We start from the raw sequence: 21,199 nt of genomic DNA on the forward strand, positions 1-21,199 counted from the left end.
TTGTCTTATCTTAGTGTCAGGAATCAGCTCCCGAACGTTCTCGGTGTTGTTTTGAAACACCATGTATATAGTAATTTTGAATGATACGCACTAAGTGCTAAGAAGATATATATATATATATATATATATATATATATATATATATATATATATATATATATATATATATATATATATATAACTTAAATCCTATCACATTAAAATTGTTATTGTCCGCAGAATAATGGTAATAGAAAACATACGTATTATATAAAAAAATTCTAAAAAATTACATTTCTGACAAAAATTTCAAGAGGATAATAGGTTAGTAGGATTTATAACTACGGGTTCTTCTAAAATCTTTGCATCATGCTAGATCGCATAGAGAATTTTTCGTTTAAATAAAACATATCTGATTAGAAAGAGATTATACTTCAAAGATAAATATTTAAATTCAGTTTAACGTTTAAATACTTGATGAATCAAGCAAATGGAAACAAGTGGCATGAAAGGTAACAGAAATTTAGTATTTGGAGAAGCAAAAAAGTAATGTGCAGGATACAGAAATTTCTAGCGTCGTCTCGGAAACGAGACGAGAAATGTATGTTCTAATAAGAGTTAAGACAAGAAGTGTATGCCCAAGTTAGAGACGAGACGAGAAACGACAATTCTTGTCTCATTTTTGAGACAAGATATTTATCAAGTCTCATGAGCTACAATTCACTGAAGTCTTAGATACCAGTGTTTTAGTATTACATCATTCATAGTAAAAGATCATAATTTATAACAGTGGTTGTACGAACACAATGAAGAGTAAAATGAAATCTTTCAGTTTTACGTCCCACGCTTATGCCGGTTAGGCTAGAGGAGACGATGATGATGAGAAATGAGTGAAATGCTAGAATGAAGAAAGGTAGGAAACGGGAGAATCCCGAGAAAACCCAAGAGCCTGGACAATGAAGAGTAATTATCAACATTTTAAGATACGCAAGTTATTACATAATATACTTCAATAATAAATATCATTTAAATATTGATATATTACACTCTTAGTGGAACTCTCGTAACTCGGAAGCATTCTCATAATTTCTAGATAAAATTAAGAAGAAAGCCAAGGCATACATTTATAAAACGAGAAGAGAAATAACTCTTCGAGAATCAAAACGAGACGAGAATCCAACACTTAATTTAAGAGACGACAGGAGAAAACTTTATTTCTCGTCTCGTCTCGTGCGGAACAGTACACAAACGTTCAAATCAAGTCTTCCGTGTCACTAAGGAGGAAGAAGATTGATGGCTCAGTAGTACAGCCTTTAAATTTGATGTGAGGACCATAATTCAGTCCCAAATATAGTATGTTCCTCACGAGAAAGACGAGAAATAAGATTTTCTCGTCTCGTCAATTTTTATAGAATTCTGGTCTCGTCTCGATTTTCGAAGACAATTATTTCTCTTTTGTCTCGATAATCTAAAAAGTTTTTCCCCTCTCCTCTTGTCTCGTAAAGTAGTTTCTGGTCTCGATTCAGAAGAAATACTCTGCTAATTTTTATGTCGCTTGATAGCAATTGAAGAGAGTACTACAAATCTGTTTTGAGATCAGCCCTATGTAATTGGGAGAGAGACGAAACCAAATCAAACAAAACGTGAATTTTAGCTTTCTTCTTGAGAACCGAGATATATGAGACGTAGATGGTAGATCTACAGTTTAAAGTGGAACTCGAACTCGAGCTCTCATACAGAAAAGGCTCATGCGCTAGTCGTTAGAGCAACAGTTAGGGCTACGATAACAACATCTCTGATCTCTAATTAACGCGGACTTTAGTAAGATTGTGGTTTAAGTCAATAAAAATTACATGATGTAACCAACACTTTTAACAATTAGCGCGAACAGCGCCAAATCATCATAATGGATTTGAGTGTAGAACTGAAAAGAAAGAGAGAAAAAAAAAACATTCTCATTGGAATACTTTGACAGAATCCACATATTTGGATGTTCGTAATTATTACATAATGTGGAATTATATATAGAAAGTTGTCACATTATAATCACACTTTTTTTGTCTTTACACTGTGGAGTATGCAACGGAAGTTTTGGGATTTAACTTCTCGTAAGATATTATGTAAAAATAAATATGTATTATGTTAGGATATATATTCAAAACTCACACTTTGTATTTCATTATTGAACTTACTGTAATATGAACTTCTAACTTTATTATATACAGTATGTTACCTGTCTTTCTTTCCCGTTACACAAGATTCATTCGCGATGTCCTTCCACTTTTCATGCCCTAACACGTTTGTGATACCCCCAATGAAATGAAATGAAATCTTTGAGTTTTACGTCCCACGGTTATGCCGGTTAGGCTAAAGGAGACTGTGGTGATGAATAATGAATGAAATGGTGGAATGAAGAAAGTGGAAGGAAACGGGAGAACCCCCGAGAAAACCCACGCACACGGTGTTTGTCCACCACAAAGTTCACTTGGCGGGGTCTGGGATCGAACCCGGACACCAAGCACCAGAGGTGAACGCTCTACCACTGAGCCACCACGGCCCCCTCGTGATATATATACTACTGCGTTATATTCAGCTGCTGCGTGATATATATATATATATACAAACAGTATACAAAGTTATTTTTATTAAGAAATCTAAGTTTTTACTTATCTTTTTCCTAAGTTATCACTACATACTTAACTCGTAACTACTATCGTGGGGTCAAATTTGGCCTAGCACATTTCTAGCTGTGGACAAAATATATATATTTTGTTTCACTGAGATTCCAGTCGTCTATTCTCAGTTGACCTTGCTAGGGGGCCGCGGTGGATCAGTCGTAGAGCGTTCACCTCTGGTGCATGGGGTCCTGGGTTCGATCCGAGCCCACGCAAAGTGAACCTTGTGCTGGATAAGCACCGTGTGCATGGGTTTTCTCGGTGTCCTCCCATTTCTTTCCACTTTCTTCATTTCACCATTTCATTTATTGCTCATAATCACTGTCTCCTTTATCCTAGCCGGCATAATCGTGGGACGTAAAACTTAATGGAGGCAATTTTCAGTTGATCTTGAGATCTCGTAGCGACTAGGTGTTCGTGTCCATGCGCTTTGTTGTTTCGATGTTTTCGGACCTCTGGGGTCGAAATTTTCTCCAGGATAGTACTTGCGCTATCTGTTTTCTGCATTTCATTTTTTCTGTGGTATTCTTGGGGAGTGTTACGGAGGTATGTGCAGAACTCCGAACTAGCAGATCGTGCAGAAGGTGGTTTCTTGCAATTTTCTACAGAATATTGGACGTTGCATGCTTAAATATTCTTGTTTTTTACCGGGAGTCACTGGGGGTGGGGATTGCGAGACATGTAAAAAAATAATGGAAAATTACCGATATTAGTGTCAAATCCATAGTTTTCGCTGTCGCTGAGATGAATGGTGATACTTCCACAGGCGTTGACTTCCAAATACAGCCCCCATCGGCTGCGGACCAGAGGCGTTGTTTTTTCAAAATTGGAACCATATGATCATAGGGGCTTTTACCGGGATATGTAAAAAGTAGTAGAAAATGGCAGATGTTAGTGTCACATTCATAGTTTTCGCGGTATTGGTTGGGGGCCAGAGATTTGTTTCACTACTCGAACCAAGGGGGTCTGAGGGGGCGTTCACCGGGACATGTAAAAGTAGCAGTAAATGACCAATATTTGTGTCGAATCCATATTTATCGGGGTTGCTCAGATGTATAGTGGCACCGCCGATAGTGTTTACGTTCAAATTCAGCCCCCATCGGTCTTCCCAATGAAAACACATGTACGTTGTTGGATACACAAAATATGTCCAATTTTAGAAATGTTTCTTAATTCTTCTCCCGTTGTTCAGTTTGTTTACATTGATATTTTATCTGATCCGTGCGAAGAACGGGCATAACAGCTAGTACGAAATGGTAAAGTGCTTTTTATGAACCAAATTACAATGAATTCAATTATATAGATAATTATTATAATTATAATACATAATTATTTCCTTGTTGAATTATAGATACTTTTCAGTGGAAAAACGAATAAAATTTGGAAGTCCCAAATCAACGTAAAGAAGACCAACATAAAGGAAAAATGTATAACATTTTCCATATAATTAAGCTTACAAACTTAAAATTTCCATGTAATTAAGCTAAATTTCCATTTTTGTGTCGCTTTGTGCGCCTATTTCCTCGTTTTCTGCGTCACCGGAAATGGCTCAATGTTATCCTACAAATATGGCGGAACAAGTTAATGCTGTTCCGTCAGGAACGATTTCGAGGTCATTTCCTTCACATCGTCTTGTGCGTGTTTTCTACCGTTTTGTAAGCCTATGTCCATATTTTGTAAATCAATGGTAGTGTGTCAAAATGGGCATTCAATGTGGGAAGAAAAATGACCCACTCTCCCACCAAGATCGAATTTCGAGGTCGCTTTTTTCGCATTGTTTAGTGCATGTATTTACCGTTTCTGAGCATATTTTCACGTTTTGTGCGCCAACGAAAGTGGGTCAAAGACGACCTACAAATATGGCAGAAAAAGACATATTCATTCCACTTTCAAGGTCCATTTTGACCCACTTGCACTGATGCACAAAGCGACACAAATCATGCATAAAAATGTGAAGGAAACGACCATGACATTCGATGGTAACGGAACAGCATTAAGTTATTCCGCTATACTTGTAGACCAATTTGACCCATTTTCGTTGTCGCACTAAAGTGGAAACGGGAGCACAAAACGGTACAAAGCAGGCACTATACGATGCGAAAGAAACGACCTCCAAATTCGATAGTGGCGTAACAATGGCTCTATTTCCTCACACCTTGATGGACCATTTTGACGCATTTCTGGTGATGCTCAAAACGTAGAAGTAGGCGAACAGAACGGTACAGAATACACATTAAACGATGTGAAGGGAACGTCCTCCAAATTCGTTTGTAGCGGAACAACATTAACTTATTTCATTATATTCGTAGGTCCATTTTGATCTACTTCCCGCGACGCACAAAACGTACAAAACAGGCACTAAAAGATGCGAAAGAACCAACCCCGAAATTCGATAGTGGCGAAACAATGAGCCATTTAACTCCCACTTTAAAGGCCCGTTTAACTCACCTCGGGTGATGCACAAGACGAGAAATAGGCCCATAAAGCTTTCAAAAAAGGCACTAAACGATGCGAAAGTAACGATCTAGAAATTCTATAGTGTCGGAACAGTGGGTCATTTTTGTCACACTTTGGAGGCCCATTTTGACACACTTCTGGTGACGCGCAAAACGTGGAAATAAGGGCACAAAACGGCACGAAACATTCACTAGTCGATGTGAAAGGAAGGACCACGAAATTCGGTAGTGGCGGAGCAGTTGGTCATTTTATCCCACCTTCGAGGCCCATTTTGACCGTCTTCCAGTGACGCACAAAACGTCGAAATAGGCGCACAAAAGGGTACGCGATGTGAAATTAACCACCTCGAAATTCGATAGTGGCGGAACTCTTGATCATTTTCGTCCCATCTTGGAAGCCCATTTTGACCCACTTCCCATGATGCACAAAACGTGGAAGTAGACGCACAAAACGGCACAAAACGATGTGAAGGAAACGAACTCGAAATTCATTGGTGGCAGAACAGCAATAACTTGTTCCGCCATATTTGTAGACCCATTTTTTCCCACTTCCGGTGATGCACAAAATGTGGGAATAAGCGCATAAAGCGACACAAAACTCGCACTAAAGATGCAAAACAAAGTAGTACCTCGAAATTCGTTGGTCGCGGAACAAGTTAATGACGCGGTGAGCACCAATATAGACCTAAGTATATACTGTAGTTCTTACCAGGGGGCGCGGTGGCTCAGCGTTCACCTCCGGTGCTTGAGGTCCCTGGTTCGATCCCATCTCGCGCCATGTGGACTTTGTGGAGGACAAACACCGTGCTCGCGGGTTTTCTCGGGGTTCTCCCCTTTCCTACCACTTTCTTCATTGCATTATTTCATTCATTTCCCACCGTCACCGTCTCCTTTAGCCTAACCGGCATGACCATGGGACGTAAAACTAAAGATTTCATTTAATTTTTTTGTAGTTCTTACCATCAAGGCTGAGAACTGCACGGTCAATTTTTTAGCCAAAGTAGAAGCCCAACCGGGATAGTGATGTCAACCGGCTCGGCTCGGTTCAACTGAGCGTACAGCTTGAGCTGGCTTGGTTGGGATGACCCATCGACTGGGCTCAATTGAGCCAATGGCTTGAACCGGCTCTGTAGAAACGAGTCATCGACTCGGCTCGGTTGAAACGAGTCCATAGGCTGGGTTCGAGTCAGCTTAAATGAGCTGATGGTTCGAACAGGCTCGGTTGGGGTAAGCAATCAGCTCGGTTCGGTTCGGCTTGTGTGAGCCATCGGCTCGAGCTGGCTCGGTTGGATGATCTGTTGGCTCGGCTCACTTCTCGATTCGGCTCGATAAGTGAATGAGCTGTGAGCGAGCCGCTTGAGTCGTTGACAACTATAAACCCGGGTCGAGCAATTTTGAACATTTTTGACTGGAGTCCTATAACTTTTAACAATTTTCGGCTCGAGTCCGAATACTTGCTCCTCCTGAACTCAAACCTAGAACCTTGTGACCGATGTCCTTGCCTCCTGAAGATTTCTTGACGACCGAGATCGACAGTCAACTAATTTTTAGTATTGAGATAAAAGCCGCCTATATTCCATGTTTATACAGGTACACGGTGTTATAATAATAATGAGTTATAGTAGTACTAGTAGTATCATTGATAGTTATATTGTCTATGTAGGATACTTGAAGATAGTAGTACTTGGAACTACACAAAGGATTTAGCTCGAATTGGCTCGACTCGACTGGAAACTCGATCCGAATTCGAGTCAAGTTGGGGGAAATGTTTCGAGCCGAGTTCTCGAGTCGAGCTCAAAGATGTCTGCTTCGAGTCAAGTCGAGTTTTAAAGAAAACTGATCGCTCGTGCCCATTCCTATTGTATGCATGACGGGCATATAGAGTTCTTTCGAGGGGGATAGAACCATAAACATAATATATTTTAAAAAATTCTTAGTTTCACGGCTTTCTTTCCAGGGGGGCGAAGGGATGGTAGTTATCCAGCATTTCTTATAAGTACCTTATTTGAAATATGTAAAACAGAACAAGTGGACAACACAATATACACACATCTTCTTATCTTCAGTTTTAATTGCTGAGTTCAATTGCAATTAACAATTACAATTAACAAAACACGTTTCAATTGTCAATTGCAATTAACAATTAAATGTTTCAATTGCACCCTTTGCAATTGGCAATTAACAATTAAAAAGTTTCAATTGCCTGGTGACCATTTAACAATTAACAATTGACGAAAATTTAATTGCAAATTTTATGATTGAATTCAATTGCAATTGAAATTAATTGTCAATTACAAATTGAAATCATTAGCAATTGAAATCAATTGCAATTAATTTTCAGAGCAATTACTTTAAATTGATTGATCAATTGCAATTGATTTCAATTGATTTTGCCCAACACTGGTCTGTGATTCCTTTTCCTGATTGGGGGCGCGGTGGCTCAGTGGTAGAGCGTTCACCTCCGGTGCTTGGGATCCCTGGTTCGATTCCAGCTCGCGCCGTGTGGACTTTGTGGTGGACAAACACCGTGCTCGTAGGTTTTCTCGGGATTCTCCCGTTTCCTCCCACTTTCTTCATTCCACCATTTTCTCTCATTTCTCATTATCACCGTCTCCTTTAGCCTAACCGGCATAAACGTGGGACGTAAAACTCAAAGATTTCATTTCATTTTTTAAAGATTTCATTTCCTTTTTTTCCTTTTCCTGATCGCACCAAATATTAGGCGTCACTTGGCAACGTCGCATAGCAGATACGTAGACTACAACTTTCGTGCCACAACATGTACTGTGGTTGTCCTTATTCATCAAAGTAAAGCCCGGCATGTAAGTCTTGCAGGCCGAGTATACCTTTTTAATGTTTTTATATACAGTTGTCTTTGGTTCCTTCCAAAACTATTTTCCTTGCCAACGATATATCTCAGTATCATACGGAAACACACAGTGCAATTGTTGTGGCATACTCACTCCCTAAGGGTGTCACGCGACAGTGTACTTATCAAAATGCGACGGTGGCCTTGGTCTTGAAAACATTCAACTTCAGAGCTGCTCGCTGTTCTACATAGCGTATGCCAAACCAAGGCGCTTTAACTTATTAATTTAAAGCGCTCTGGCGAAACACTGCTCATAGTTGGAGTCCCTTTCCAGCACAGTAAAAGAGCGCAAGGACGAAAAAAATGAAAAGAAAAGAAAAAAGAAAGAAAGAATACGGAGAACTGTTCCTTATGCAAAGAGCGTTTGAAAACATTTCAAAAGGTACGCTATGACTATTATCAGTTAATTGTCAAGAACCGATATCGGGGACAGATCCAGGAATTTTTGAGCGGGAGGGGCGCAGGTCTGAAAAACAAATTTGAGACATTTTTCTATATGTGGTTCGCTAACCAAAAATGTGAGCTGGAGTGCTTTCTAATACGTATTTATTGCCCTTCTGGAGGCAGCATTGAGGAAAGCCATGTTGTTCAACACGAGAGAATCCAGGATTACCGTAAAAAAATAAAACTTTTTTTATTACTATCTATTTATCATTGCATTATTTTATTTTATTATTATCATTATTTTTCTTAAATTAGATTATGTAGAGTAAACTATTTTTAATTTAATTTCCTATTAACATAATTCATATTAACTCATCACTAATATCGTTATTTTTATACTGCATAAGTACTATCGTGGGGTCAGATTTAACCCCATTATTTGTTTTGAAATTAAACTATGTTAAAACGTATTACCATTAGCAGTTGATTGTGGACCTTTTACTAGTCCTATACTTTAATGGATTTAACTAGTTTTGGGGACAAAAAATATTTTCAAAATATTTTTTGACTAATTGTCTTTTAGTAATAGATTATTACAAAGCGAAACAACATACTTAAATGAAATAAAGTTTTTTGTTATCCGAAAATAAAGTATGAAAATAAACTTATTTTCATATAAGGAAAGCATTCAATTATTAGTGCTGAGAAAATGTAACTTGTCATTTAAAAAAACTGACAATTGATGCTTTTTTGTTTCATCAGTTGCTTGGCTATAGGCCCGTACCCACATGGGGACTAGGGGGCCGGGCTCCTCTAAAGTTTTGCTGTCCCCCTAAAATATTCACGGTAGGCTTGCAAATGAACTACTATAATATAGTGATGAACTATAATATGGTTGGATCACCCCCCTAACTTCTACCGCCCCCCTCATATTTTTGGGCTGGCTACGGGCCTGCTTGGCTACCTATCAATACACACAATGTTTAGTCTTAAGGGACCGTCCACATATTACATAACGCTATTTTTGACCAATTTTTACCCCCTCCCTTCCCCTTGTCACACTTCGTAACGCAAGGCTGAACCCCTCCCCCGTTCGTTACATAACACCTTTGTATTTTTGTTTTTCACCAATCTTGCTTATTTTGGTAGTTATTATAATAAAACACTATTTTTAATGGGAGAACTTTTATTACAAAATGCTTTTATTCTGAATATATTTGTAGTGTTTTTCGCCAATAAATCAAATACCGGTACGTATTAGAAAATGGTAGGATGGTAATCATATTTTAACCCCATAAGATTGCTTAATTAACAGTCCTAATTCTTCAAAACTGCATACTGTCGTTTTCCCAAGGAGATCACACCTATCCTTTTCGGTCAGATGATGACCATGAGGAAATACTGACAAGGAAGATGAAGGTGGAACAGGATCTAAAGAACTAACATTGACCTCTTTTTCAGGGATCCAGGATGCTTCGTGCATTTGAAGTTCGCCAGTGTCGACGGTGCAAAGTTCTCTTCCTCGTCGACCACAGATTCGAAGTGGCTGTGAATGTGGAGGAGGAGGGACATCTCGTTTGTGAACAAGCTTTCGAGCATCTTTTTTGGACTTCGGACTTAAGTTTACCTCTTTTCATATTCTTCTTGTCCTAAATCAGTGCGAGAATGCGAATAAACTCAATTTCTTCAGAAATATTCAAATTCAAAAATTTAAAAAAAAAATAGTACGAATTAGGTTTTTAATATCTTATTTTGATCTACAAATCCTGGATCGTTCCATCGCGGAAAATATAATTTCACGAAAAATAATTGCTTGTTTCCTATACAAAACCCCTCATAAGAATAGAGTGAGTAATGATTCAAATCAAAGGTTTCAGATAACATTCTTAAAAATAGCAATACGAGTGGGAACATGAGGGCATTTTGAGGCGGTGGTTACAATCACTAACAACTAACTCCGAAAAAGCATGTTCCCTAAATCCAATGCTGCGATAGCCACAAAACGGAGTTTTATTGTATTGTAATACATGCAGGTTTCGCCACCATTTATGCTGGTGTCTAGTGCGTCTTCGAATCTCTTCTGTATGATTCCATGGTGTTTGGGGTCGCTGAGATGAACAGTAACACTTTCGATGCCGTTTAAATTAAAATTTAGCCATGCAACTTGGGGAAGGGGGGATGTATATAAAAATGATCAAAAATGACCGATATTTGTGTCGAATCCATAGTTTGGGGAGTCAGTAAGTTGACGGTGACAGTTTTGGTTCTATTTATATCCAAAATGAAACGTATTCTCCCCGTATGAAGACGAGTATTCCAGCTAATTTATAAAAAAAGAAAAGACTGAATAAAATTATTTGTTTAAAAGATTGCATATAAATCTGAGAATAAAAATAAAAATTACAGCAGAAAAAAGGGTAACGTAACAAAGACCTAAATCCCCTCCTTCCCCCTTGTCAGGCTTCGTAACGCAAGGCCGAACCCACTTCCCCTTTGCCGCGTTACGTAATATGTGGACGACCCCTAAATGTGTCTTAATCACATATGCGTCAGATACAGAACAAATAAAGACATTTTAGTTGTTCTACTGACAGTCAGTACATATAGTGCTTTTTCTTGAATGACCCTTGTGCACATTTCGGTTGCACACAGAATAAATCCAAGGACGTTTTTTTTTGTCATCAATTCGAGGACAAATAGCACATCTCCTCCTTTTAGCTGGAGAATCTGTCTGTGGACGGTCTTCATTGATGTCCCCACCAGTTAGTCGTAACAATGACTGCCGAAGCCTACGAGAAAGTGTCCCGCATTCGCCCCTTAATTTTAGGTGATCTGAATGAGAGTCATCCGAATATTCCTCATGAAGTCTCGCCTCTGAAGCCTTCTTGGTTCTTTGGAAAGATCCCCGATAAATATGGATTCGACACAAATATTGGTCATTTACTGCTACTTTTACATGTCCCGGTGAACGCCCCCTCAGACCCCCTTGGTTCGAGTAGTGAAACAAATCTCTGGCCCCCAACCAATACCGCGAAAACTATGAATGTGACACTAACATCTGCCATTTTCTACTACTTTTTACATATCCCGGTAAAAGCCCCTATGATCATATGGTTCCAATTTTGAAAAAACAACGCCTCTGGTCCGCAGCCGATGGGGGCTGTATTTGGAAGTCAACGCCTGTGGAAGTATCACCATTCATCTCAGCGACAGCGAAAACTATGGATTTGACACTAATATCGGTAATTTTCCATTATTTTTTTACATGTCTCGCAATCCCCACCCCCAGTGACTCCCGGCCCGCATACAATGGTGGCTAAATTTGAAAAAAAATCGCTAATGAAGGTATCACCATTGATCTCAGCGACCGCGAAAACTACGGATTTGACATCGGTCATTGTGGATTATTTTTACTTGTATCGTGATCCCCTTTATAATGCCCCCGTTCCTTAGCTGATGGGGGCTAAATGTGAAAGTAAACGCGGTTTTAAGTTTCACCATTGAGCCCAGCGACCCCGAAAACTATGGATTTGACATAAACTATTTGGATTTGATTTCGGTCATTTTCGATTATTTTTAGATGTCTCAGAATTCCCGCCTCTGGTGACCCAAGGCCCGCATACAACGGTGGATGAATTTGACTCATCGCTAATGGTAGTGTCACCATTGATATCAGCAACCGCGAAAACTATGGATTTGACACTAATATCGGTCATTTTGGATTACTTTTACGTTTCGGTATCCCCCCTCCCGTTGACTCACGGCCCGCAGCTGAATAGGGAGAATTTGGAAGTTAATCGGAGTTTCACCATTGATCTCAGCGACCGCGAAAACTATGAAATCGACACTGATATCGGTCATTTTCTAGTACTTTTACATGTCCCGGTAGACGTTCCCCTGAGACTCCCTGGTTCGAATTTTGTCAGAAACGCCTTGCCTTGGTGTGGGACCTGGACCAAGGTATCTTTGATCAAAATTTGGTAACTGTCGGCCGTCAACTTGTCTGGTCCCCAGGCCGGTCCCGGTAAACGTCCCCCTGAGATCCCCTAGTTCGAAATTAGAATAAAAGCTCTTCGTCTTGATCTGGGGCCTTAGACCAAGCTACCCGTGACCAAATTTTGAAAAGTTTCGGTCCACTCGTCTGGTTCCTTTTGACGTGGATACTTTTTCACTCGGACCTATTTTACGTGGAGCACATTCGACTCGAACCCTATTGACGCGGGGCCATTTTGACTCCGGCCCTTTTGACCAGGGCTTCTTTGACGTGGGCTTTCTTGTCACCGAGTACGGGTTCTTTTGACCAGGAACCATTTTAATTTGGACCCTTTTGACTCAGGTCCTTTGGTCGCCGAGCCCTTTTGACACGAGCCCTTTAGACGCGGGGCCGTTTTTGACTCGGGCAGTTTTGTCGTGGGGCACTTTTGACTCGGGCATTTCGGTCCTCGCCCTTTTGTCCGTACTCTTCTGACATAGAATATTCAGCAGCTGAAATGCGTGGGGGAATGGGGAAGGTATGAGTAAATAGATGATCAACGATACAGAGCGCAGTAAAATTTGTTACGCAACTGGTCATATCTCTCTCCTTCTCGTGATTTGCACTCCTGATCTCAGGCTTTTGTGCCGTGGAATTGTATTTACCGGGACTTTTGTTGCTGGGACTTTTTGACAGGGACCTTTTTGACGCAGGACTTCTTTGATTCGGCCTCTTTTAACGCGGGGCCTTTTTGACTCTGGGCTTTTTGTCGCGGGGCCCTTTTGACACGGAACCGTCTTAAGCCGTGCCCTTTTGAGGTGTCATTTTTTACCCGGGCATTTTTGAGATAGGGCCTTTTTGTCGCGTCGAACTTTTGATTCGAGCACTTTTGAAATTGGGTCTCTTTTGACTCGAACCCTTTTGTCGCCGGTCCCTTTTTACTCTGGCATTTCTGTCTTCGCCCTTTTGTCCGTGCCCTTCGACAGAGCTATATATATTCACCAGCTAAAATGTGGGGGGCAGGGATGAGTAAATAGATGATGAACAATCAGGCGCGGAATTGTATTTACCGGGCCCTTTTGACGCGGGGCTCTTTTGACTCGGCTCCTCTTAACGATGGGCCTTTTAACTTGGGACTTTTTTACGCAGGGCCGTTTTGACCAGTGCCCTTTTAAGGAGGGGTCCTTTTTGACCTGGGCTTTTTTACATAGGGCCCTTTTGACCTGTGCTTTTTCGAGGCGGGGTCCTCTTTGACTCGGGTTTTTGACATATGTCCCTTTTGACTCGGGCTCTCTTCCTGCGACGATCTTTTGACCCGTTCCCTTTTGACGAGGGAAACCTTTTGACGAGTTTCGACTCGGCACTTTTGTTGCGGGGTCTTTCTGACGGGCCATTTTGACTTCATCCTTTCTATCCTCACCCTTTTGTCGGGCCCTTTTGACATGGAATCATATATATATATATATATATATATATATATATATATATATATATATATATATATATATATATATAGCGCAGCAGCTGAAATGCGCGGGACAGGGACGGGTATGAGTAAATCGATGATCCAGGGCGCAGTAAAATTACTTACGCCACTTTTCATATCTCCTTCCTTCTCTCTACATTATATCTGGAGATGAATGTTCTGACTAATAGGCTACAGTGGCGATTTTAAAAAGTAAGAGGATATTCGCTATCAATGATAAATCTTATGACTTTTAATATATATATAGGGCAATAAATCGAAAAACTCTATATCGGTCTTTTACCTCCCCCCTTCCCGTTGGAAAAAATCCTGCAGGCGTTAGAGATTATCATGTTGCTTAATTACTTTATTATATTGTGCTATACATAGAATAAATACTGTTGTGTTTTATTTAATAATAAGAATCTTATTTACATTTATTGCGGCCCTTGCTTGACGACAGCGAAACATATTCACGTTCAAGTTAATCAGTTTCCATTCTCAAATGAGAACAGTGAGGCGAATCAAGTAATTCACTAACTCATTTAGGACTTAGAAAAGTGTCCTGGGAAAATGCCACAGTAAATTCCTGAAGAGTGAAAAGCGCTAGTAGCAGTTGTTAGCAGTTATTAACTTCACATATAGGACAATAAATTGAAAAACTGAAAATACGAATCTTTTCAGAGATGACAGTTCGCTGATGCTTCAAATGTATGCCTTTTCTCCCTATACTACGTTATTTCCCTAGTCAAAAGAAAAACTCTTCAAAATCAATCACAATTTCTTATGCAACCATCCCTTTCTCGGAGTACTGCGGTGTCACATACCCGTCACGGCGATGTAAAGGCACTTTTGACGACGAGGATACTTTAGAATAAAATCACTGATGGCTTGTGTTATATTCTCGTCATTCATGGAGTTAAATTTGGTAAAAACCCGAAAGTCTCGTGAAAATTTTCGGACTGAACTGTTCTTCGCTGTAGCTCTGAAGTGAGTTTAACTATGATCGGGAAGAACGTTTCCACACGAAATTTGTCATTCTAATAACATCGCTTATTCTGTGCCACTTTTGTCAAATTGTTCCTTTTTACAGATTTTTCTTTTCATTTCATCAGTGTACTTCACTCTCTGATTTCTCAGATGTTTCCATTTTGACAAACATTTCTCTAAGAGAAGAAACGTGACTGATCAAAGACTCGCAGAACAAGGTCGTCTTCCCAGGTGTACGATAATTTATTAGCCAAAGTCTTTCGGCGAAATAGGAAGACACGATATGCATATATTATCCACACACACATCTATCTATCTATCTATCTATCTATCTATCTATCTATCTATCTATCTATCTATCTATCTATCTATCTATCTATCTATCTATCTATCTATCTATCTATCTATACGTATATTATCCATTATGAATTATTACAACCTATTTTGTATATTAAATGATACCAACCACTATTTAGTTTAGTAAGATATCTATTTCGCTCAAAGGGAGCCCCACTTGTATATAATATAATTTCTAATTCCTATAATACTTTGTATGTTATGATCTAGGTACTTTTCACAGTATAAGGATGTATCTCTTCACCGTGATTCCTATACAGTTATGTTTGTTCATTCCAGAATGCAAGCCGTATGGGTTTGAGGAACCAAGATTCTTTGGTAATCCTAACGAAACTTGTGCAAGAGACAACCTACCACATTTAGTCCATGATCATCCGCAGTGCTTCTGTACTCGTGGACTAGTGAGAAATCCAAGCCTTAATGGTAGGTGCGTACCAGTTACAGAATGCAACTACGGTGAGTCTTATTCCAATTCTCAAAATCTTTACATTAGATTTTAACATATTACAAATGTTGCTATACATTGTAGAAGCGATCAAATTTTTATTTATTGAGGTTATTAAATATTTTTTTTACCTATTCTACTTTGCTTTATAAACTAGAAGAAATTTTTATAAAATTTGTGAGGAAACACGTGTTCTGAACGTTTTGAATAGGGGACAGTTCACTCCCTCATTATTGACTTTCCCATAGTGGCGGATATCGTGTAGGAAGGTTCCACAGAACATTTACATCATATTCTATCAAAATCATATACATTTTATGAAAGCTATAGTGGAAAGTTTTTCATAAATAGTGAGGCGAGTGGCGGTTGCACAATCAAACAAGTATTTTAAGTTTCTTTAGGAAATAAGTGTCTAAATACTTAAAATGAGTACATTTGGATCCATACTAAAGATGATCAACTCTTCTACATATTTACCTTGTCCGTTTGATCCTTCGTTCAGAAGACAAAAATATCTCAAGAATTACTTGATCAAACATGGTCAAATTTGGACAGGGTATACAGGGCCAAACGTTAGGAACAGATATCGTTTCTTGAGTGGATATTTAACCCCCCATAGCACGCGTGGTCAATTGTAATATCAAGACACGCGCACGAAATCTCACTCCGCAATATTTATTTATAGGCCTATATCTTAATTTTAATGTGTATTTTGTTTTGAAGCGATATTAAACTGTTTCATATTTTCTTTGCAACGTTTTTGACAATTGTGCATGTATATTTTACAGCACAAACTCTTTTAACATTTCTAAGAAAACTAAAATTTTTGTAATCGTGGAGTGTGACTCCAGGGAGCGTGCGACGGCGGGTTAAATAGAAAGTAATAGAAAATAACCATTTCCGTTTTTAACGTTTATTGCAGTTGTCTAGGAGGTAACGGCCCCCCCAAAAGGGAAGCCCACATGTAGATAGATACCTATTTCTGCAATAGTGTCCTACTTTCTCTGTTGCCCAGTTGGCAGTTTTCTCTTTTGAATGTGTTGAAGGGTGAATTACCTTTTATTCTTAATGGTACGTATGTATCATGACATACTATTATTAGAATCACAGTGGTGCTATTCTGAAAACATAGCTTTCTATTTTTATTATTAATTCGTTCGACCAATATACCCGAAATATAAAAATAGCGGGAAAATCTTTATTATCTATATATTAATAGCGATGTCAGTGATCAAAAAAAACTTTGACCCAAAGTGACTAGGTTTGTAATTCTTACACTATTGAACCATTAGACTGATCTTGACCACATTTTTGACGTAGAGGTAGATCTGGCCTCAGAGTGCTTTTAGCTATTCACTTTGTCGAAACAACGTAGGAGATGGGAGGAGAGGGAGAAATACAAAAACCAATAAATATAAAAGTAGAAGTGACCATGTTCGTGAGTTAATAACTCTTGAACCACCCGGTCGATCTCAAGTTTTCAACATAGATGAAGTTCGAACCTGGGAAGCTTTTTATTATTTCATTTTGATGGTAAAACTTAGGGGAGAGAAGGGGAGGAGGGTAAATATAGTGGAAACCAGGGCATTCACGAACACTGAAGTAATGTCGAACACCCAAGTTTAAGCCCAAGGAAGCTTGCTAGAAAACAGACGACTTTGTTGCATGCTAGCGGAAAGACTTGGAAAAGTGTAACATAAATTTGATAACAGTCAGTTGAGCGGATTGCCAGGAAGAAGACGTTTTGTTGTTTTTGTCGATTCACTTATAACGTTGATTCAACAATCTGGGTAGCGTTAATTGGCTTTTATCTTATCTATATTGTTACAGATAAGGCTATACATTCCCCTATACTTGAGGATTAGTTCTTTGTAATCTTATTAGCCTGTATGCAGTCAACAATTTTATTTCAAATGTTTCAACTGTTCCTTTTTACGTGATTTTAAACCGTTAACTCAATGCAATGGTGAAGCTATAAAATTTTCTGGCATCAAAATTAATATCTTTAAAACAGTAAACAGTAAAAATTAAACATAATTGTGCTACTATATACACCGACAATTGTAAAAACGAAGTGTAACACATAACACTGTTCAACAAGAAATCGTTTATCTTAATCTTTTTATATTTACCGAATGATTTTGACGTGCTAATTACGAATCTGGTATTAGTTTTCCTCAAATGTCGATTGTTTGGAAGGGATTTTACAAAATCGTCTTTGTTCAAGAACGCCATTTAAGAAGAAGAATGTCAGCCTTTACTTCCGCTGTCCATAGATGACAACACGGAACAAACTCTTGTGGATTAATTAGCAAGTTCCGTTTCGAAACATATGCGTTCTATGATTACAAATTTTGAATACAGCATTTATTTTGAATGAAAATAACTGTATAGAAAAATATAATTTCTTATTTTTCCCGTTACTTTTGCAAAAAATATTAACTTTTACTTAAGTAAAGTAAGTAAATTTCTATATGACTCCACTTGGATAGCCAGTTCATACAGTATTGAGTAACTGTAGTGATATTAGTGGCATTTGATTTAATTTCACTAGGTGTTGTGTGGAAAATAAAATGTCTACAAGTATGCGTTGTGAAATGTCAGCATACTCATTTTGTTATATTTGTGGATATTACATAAACCCCAAACAGCTTAAACATAAGATTGTGCTTGGAACAAAATTCTGTATTTCATATGAAGCTTACTTTCGAGTGCCCGTAAGTGATCAAGACAAACATTGTGCTCCGCATGTGTGTTCCGGTAGTTGCCGCTCTACATTAGAAGGTTGGTTACGGGGAACCAGAAAGTGTATGCCATTTGCTATTCCTTGAATTTGGAGAAAATCTACTAATCACCATAATGACTGCTACTTCTGATCAGTTGACGTGACACACTATAAAAACAGAAAGAATAGGAGAAAAATAGAATACCCCAGTTTACCTTCATGCATTGCTCCAGTTCCACACAGTAACGAACTTCCTGTACCCTAACCACCAGAGATATTGTCATCGGAAGGAGAGCCAGAGGAATCTGCCGATCTTGATATTAGTTTTTCGCATGAAACCACAAAAGAACCACATTTGCTTAATCAGCAGGAATTTGATTACTTGATAGGAAATTTAGATCTTTCCAAATCAAAGGCAGAACTTATTGCTTCACGTTTAAATGAGTGGTATTTTCTCCTTCCAGCATGTCAAATATCAAAATATAGGAAAAAGCATAAGACTTTTTCACAATTCTTCAAAATGGAAGGAAGTTTGTGTTATTCTCATGACGTTAGTGGTCTATTTGAAGCTATCGGTTTCCCACATCAACCAGGGGAGTAGCGTCTTTTCATAGACAGTTCATCTAGAAGTTTGAAGGCAGTTCTGCACAATTGAAATGTGGATTCTCTGTACCAGTTGCACACTCAGTTCACAAGAAGGAAGACTGCTAAAACGTGAAATTATTGTTGGAAAAGATTGAGTACCAAAAGTATAATTGGTATATTTGTGGAGATTTTAAGATGATCGGTTTTCTTCTAGATTTGTAGAAAGGCTATATTAAATATTCGTCTTTTCTTTGCCTTTGGGATAGCAGAGCTACTGACCGTCATTATACACTCAAGGTGTGGCCAGAAAGGAAACATTTACTTCCTGGCACTCACAATGTCATACATGTACCTTTAGTCGAAAGAGAAAAAATCTTATTGCCACCACTCCACATAAAAATAGGACTTGTAAAACAGTTTGTTAGAGCTTTAGATCCACATTCTGCAGCTCTTTCTTAAATAAGACAAATGTTTCCACAGTTAACCTACGCGAAAATCACAGCGGCGTATTTATTGACCCTCAGATACGTGTGATGCTTTAGTCCGAAAAAATTCAGAATAGAATGACTCGAAGGGAAAGAAGTGCTTGGGAAGCTTTTAGAGCAGTAGTGCAACGTTTTCTTGGTAAAAATAGGAGTGAAAATTATAGAGAGTTAATAGATTCTTTGATTGACCTATATCGCAATTTAGGTTGTAGAATGTTGTTGAAATTGCATTTTTTGTTTTCCCATCTTGATTTTTTCCGTCCAAATTTAGCAAATGTGAGTGAAGAACATGGTGAACGCTTTCATCAAGAAAATGAACAAATTGAAAGAAGATACCAAGGGCGCTGGGAAACCGCGATCATGGTAGATTACATTTGGACATCAATTTCTGATGACAAATCAACTTCGCACAAGCGAAAAAGCAAGCATACTCATTTTTAAAATGTTCTGTATTATGTGCTTGTAGTGAAAGTGGATATATTTTTGCTGTTTTTTTATTTTGTGCGCTGTGTTCATACTCCATAGTGATAAGTTAATTCTGCATAATTTCTTCAGTGAAGCATATTGTAAGATAGCAATTAGCTCTAAATTTCTCGATAAAAATTGAAACCGGGCCAAAACTGCTGCTTATATAGACTAGCCATTTAATATTCACTTCTACGTACGAAAAGTGTTAGAAGTGTTATATATTTTAGTTGAAAATAGAGGTTAGGAACTATTATATTACACGGAAATGGAAAATGATTTTTTCATTTTTCTTTGTCAAGTTCCAGTTGTTTTCATAGCCAAACATTTTGTGTCGTCTCGTGAATACCAATTTAAAACTTACAGAATCAATTTCTGATCAAAAAATATCTGATGTAATTTGACTAACTGTACAAACAGGGTTAGCAATTCCAGAAATAAAAAAATACTTAATTTTGAGGAAAAATTAAGAAGTTTCTTAAAATTTGTTGAATAAATGTTCTTTCGCATGTAATGTTGCAAATAAAGTTACACAGTTTAAAAGCCTGTTCCTTTGCTTAAAAAGCAAGGCATAACTGGTTGCGTTAGGGCAAATGGTTTCTTAGTTATTACACTTTAACGAAAAATGGAGGAAAAGTTCGACAAATTACCCGATTTCTAAGGGTTAAAGACAAATGTTAAAGCGATTTTTGACATTTCGGAAAAACTAATGTTATGCACGTTATTAGTACGACCCAAGGATATTTAAAAAAGAAATGAAATCAGATAAACATGAAGTTAGTCAAAATTTGTTACCCAGTGTAATGAATTATAATTGTTTCAGTCCTCTATACTGAAACGTGACTGGAATTCTGACTTTTCCAGTAACGGAATGAATGTCGGGAAGGTACATTAAGAGTAAACCAATGAGATCTAATAAGATTAATATTCGTTCCAACTAAAATGCATTTTCTAACTTTACACTGCTCATATGGCATACGGCCAAGTTTTATACTGACATGCATCTATCGATAAGATTTGAAATAATACTCAAACTCTTTTTAGAAAATAGCATGGCAAACTTAAGGAAAAGGTAGAGCAAAGGTGATGAATTTCTAGGGGCGAGCTTATACAGCCTGGTGTTCGAATACTGCTTGGCAAAAAAGGTACTTTACCTTAATCTGATGAAAACAATCCATGATTGCGTATCTAGCCAACGCGAGAGAATTACGGAGAAGCTCCTTTGTCAACAATCCAACCACTTCTTCCTTGAGACTCCTCTGTCCGATGGTTTTGTTCCAGTTCCGTTTTTCCGGGTCCCTCCTTCCTGTCATGTGGTCTTCCAAATATGGTCAAGGCGTCTCTCT

At 38.3% G+C, this 21,199-nt stretch overlaps 1 protein-coding gene across 1 annotated transcript in view; it reads left to right on the plus strand.

Annotated features, from left to right (window-relative positions):
• Window positions 1-21,199, plus strand: part of LOC145660938 (zonadhesin-like) — an 88,329-nt gene that overhangs the window by 35,871 nt on the left and 31,259 nt on the right. Inside the window, exon 7 of the mRNA XM_081726378.1 lies at window positions 15,428-15,604. Coding sequence (XP_081582504.1) covers window positions 15,428-15,604 — 177 coding nt within the window. The remainder of the gene's footprint in view (window positions 1-15,427; window positions 15,605-21,199) is intronic.

Source organism: Thermobia domestica, chromosome 9 (assembly GCF_964235325.1).
Source record: "Thermobia domestica chromosome 9, izTheDome1.hap1.1, whole genome shotgun sequence".
NCBI lineage: Eukaryota > Metazoa > Arthropoda > Insecta > Zygentoma > Lepismatidae > Thermobia > Thermobia domestica.